The following is a 1,378-nucleotide window of genomic DNA, read 5'->3' as shown; positions in this document are numbered from 1 at the left end:
TTGTGCTTTTGTCTCCCCACTATATACAGGTGCTTGTACATACTCGTTTTAGACCCTCAGTCTAGAATTGACCAGAAATGCCCCCTAGAGACTTCCTGCTCACTGCTTCTAAAATTAAGGACCAAATGGACAAAGAGCAATGGCACAGTGCTCCCCTTGAGTTGCTGAGGCCAAGGTCCCTCCTTGCTAAGTCTCCGGTTCCACTCCGGAATTGTCTGCTCTTGCCTGGTTCTAACAGTGACACCGCTTTCGCATGCTCATGCTGGACTGTTGTCTCTGTCCATCACTGCTTGTTCTATGTTCTCCAGGGCCTCCAGTGTCACAGGATTCTTGTTCTGTTGAAGCTGTGGGTAGTTTTCAGCCATCCAGGCCCTCATTAAGACCTCTGATGGCTTAGGAGATACTTTCTGTTTGAGTGCAGCAAAGTGCCCTTTTTCTTCATGCCATCTTGCAACCTCTGCTTTTTGTGCCTCATTGAGCTTCTTCCACCACTCCCTGGCCTCTTCCTTTAGCCTCTCCAACTCTCCCTCATCTAATTTTCTTTGATTATGCTTGGCTTGGTCCCTCAAAAAGCCCTGATGTGTCACAACACGACCGAATGTTCCCTTGATGCGACCACCATCCTCCTTTGACTTCTCTGTCTCCTCCCATGTCAGGAGTTGTGTCTGGACCTTAGACACATACATCCCTCCTAATGCCAGCTGAGCATTTGTTGCATCTACTGCATTGATGGCTCTCTCCACTAACACCTTCACCTTCTGAAACTCATGCCAAGTTTCATAGATTCCTTTCATCAATTTGGTCTGGGTCTTCAATGCCAAGTCACAGTTGTCTGTGAGATCCCACTTGATAGGTGACAGGTTGCCAAGATGTCCATATGCATGTTTGGGAAGCTCAAATGTTGAATGGAGAGGTGAGGAGGACACAATACAATTTGATGATGAAGAGAATGACATAATCTGTTCTAGGTCATCTGTTGCACACCTCTTCACATGGGCATGGGCTGGGGGAATGGTAGTGCCAAGGGATGAGGATGAAGATGGTCTATCACTGCTTCCTGGGGATAAGGCTGCATGCAGGATTCTCAACAGAGACACAGCAAACAGCATAGGATCGATGATTGGTCCGTCATTCTCATCTTCTCCCTGTCAAGGATGGCTCTAAAGAGGTGGAGGTAGCAGCATAGTGCTTGGCGCTAGCGGCCCAGACGATGGTGGGGTGGTGAGACCGTATGATGGGTAGCCCTTACTTGGGCTTGTGTCCCTGTGTGGCTTCTTAGGCTGAAGCAGGAATAAGAAGAAGGCTGCCTCCCCAGCCCTGCTTCGGCTTAGTTTATATACATGTGAAAGTAGGTCATGTGGAGGTGCCACATCAGCCT

At 48.6% G+C, this 1,378-nt stretch overlaps 1 protein-coding gene across 1 annotated transcript; it reads right to left on the bottom strand.

Moving 5' to 3' along the window:
• Nucleotides 1–257: 257 nt before the first annotated feature.
• Nucleotides 258–1,109, bottom strand: EI90DRAFT_3136659 (uncharacterized protein; the record flags this gene model as incomplete). Its single annotated transcript, XM_039064803.1, has 1 exon — nt 258–1,109. One exon carries the CDS (start codon nt 1,107–1,109, stop codon nt 258–260), a length of 852 nt encoding a protein of 283 aa, XP_038908305.1.
• Between the last annotated feature and the right edge of the window lie 269 nt (nt 1,110–1,378).

Source organism: Cantharellus anzutake (assembly GCF_015039405.1).
Source record: "Cantharellus anzutake strain C23 chromosome Unknown EI90scaffold_167, whole genome shotgun sequence".
Lineage (NCBI taxonomy): Eukaryota > Fungi > Basidiomycota > Agaricomycetes > Cantharellales > Hydnaceae > Cantharellus > Cantharellus anzutake.
This window is presented reverse-complemented; position numbering and strand designations above follow the sequence as displayed.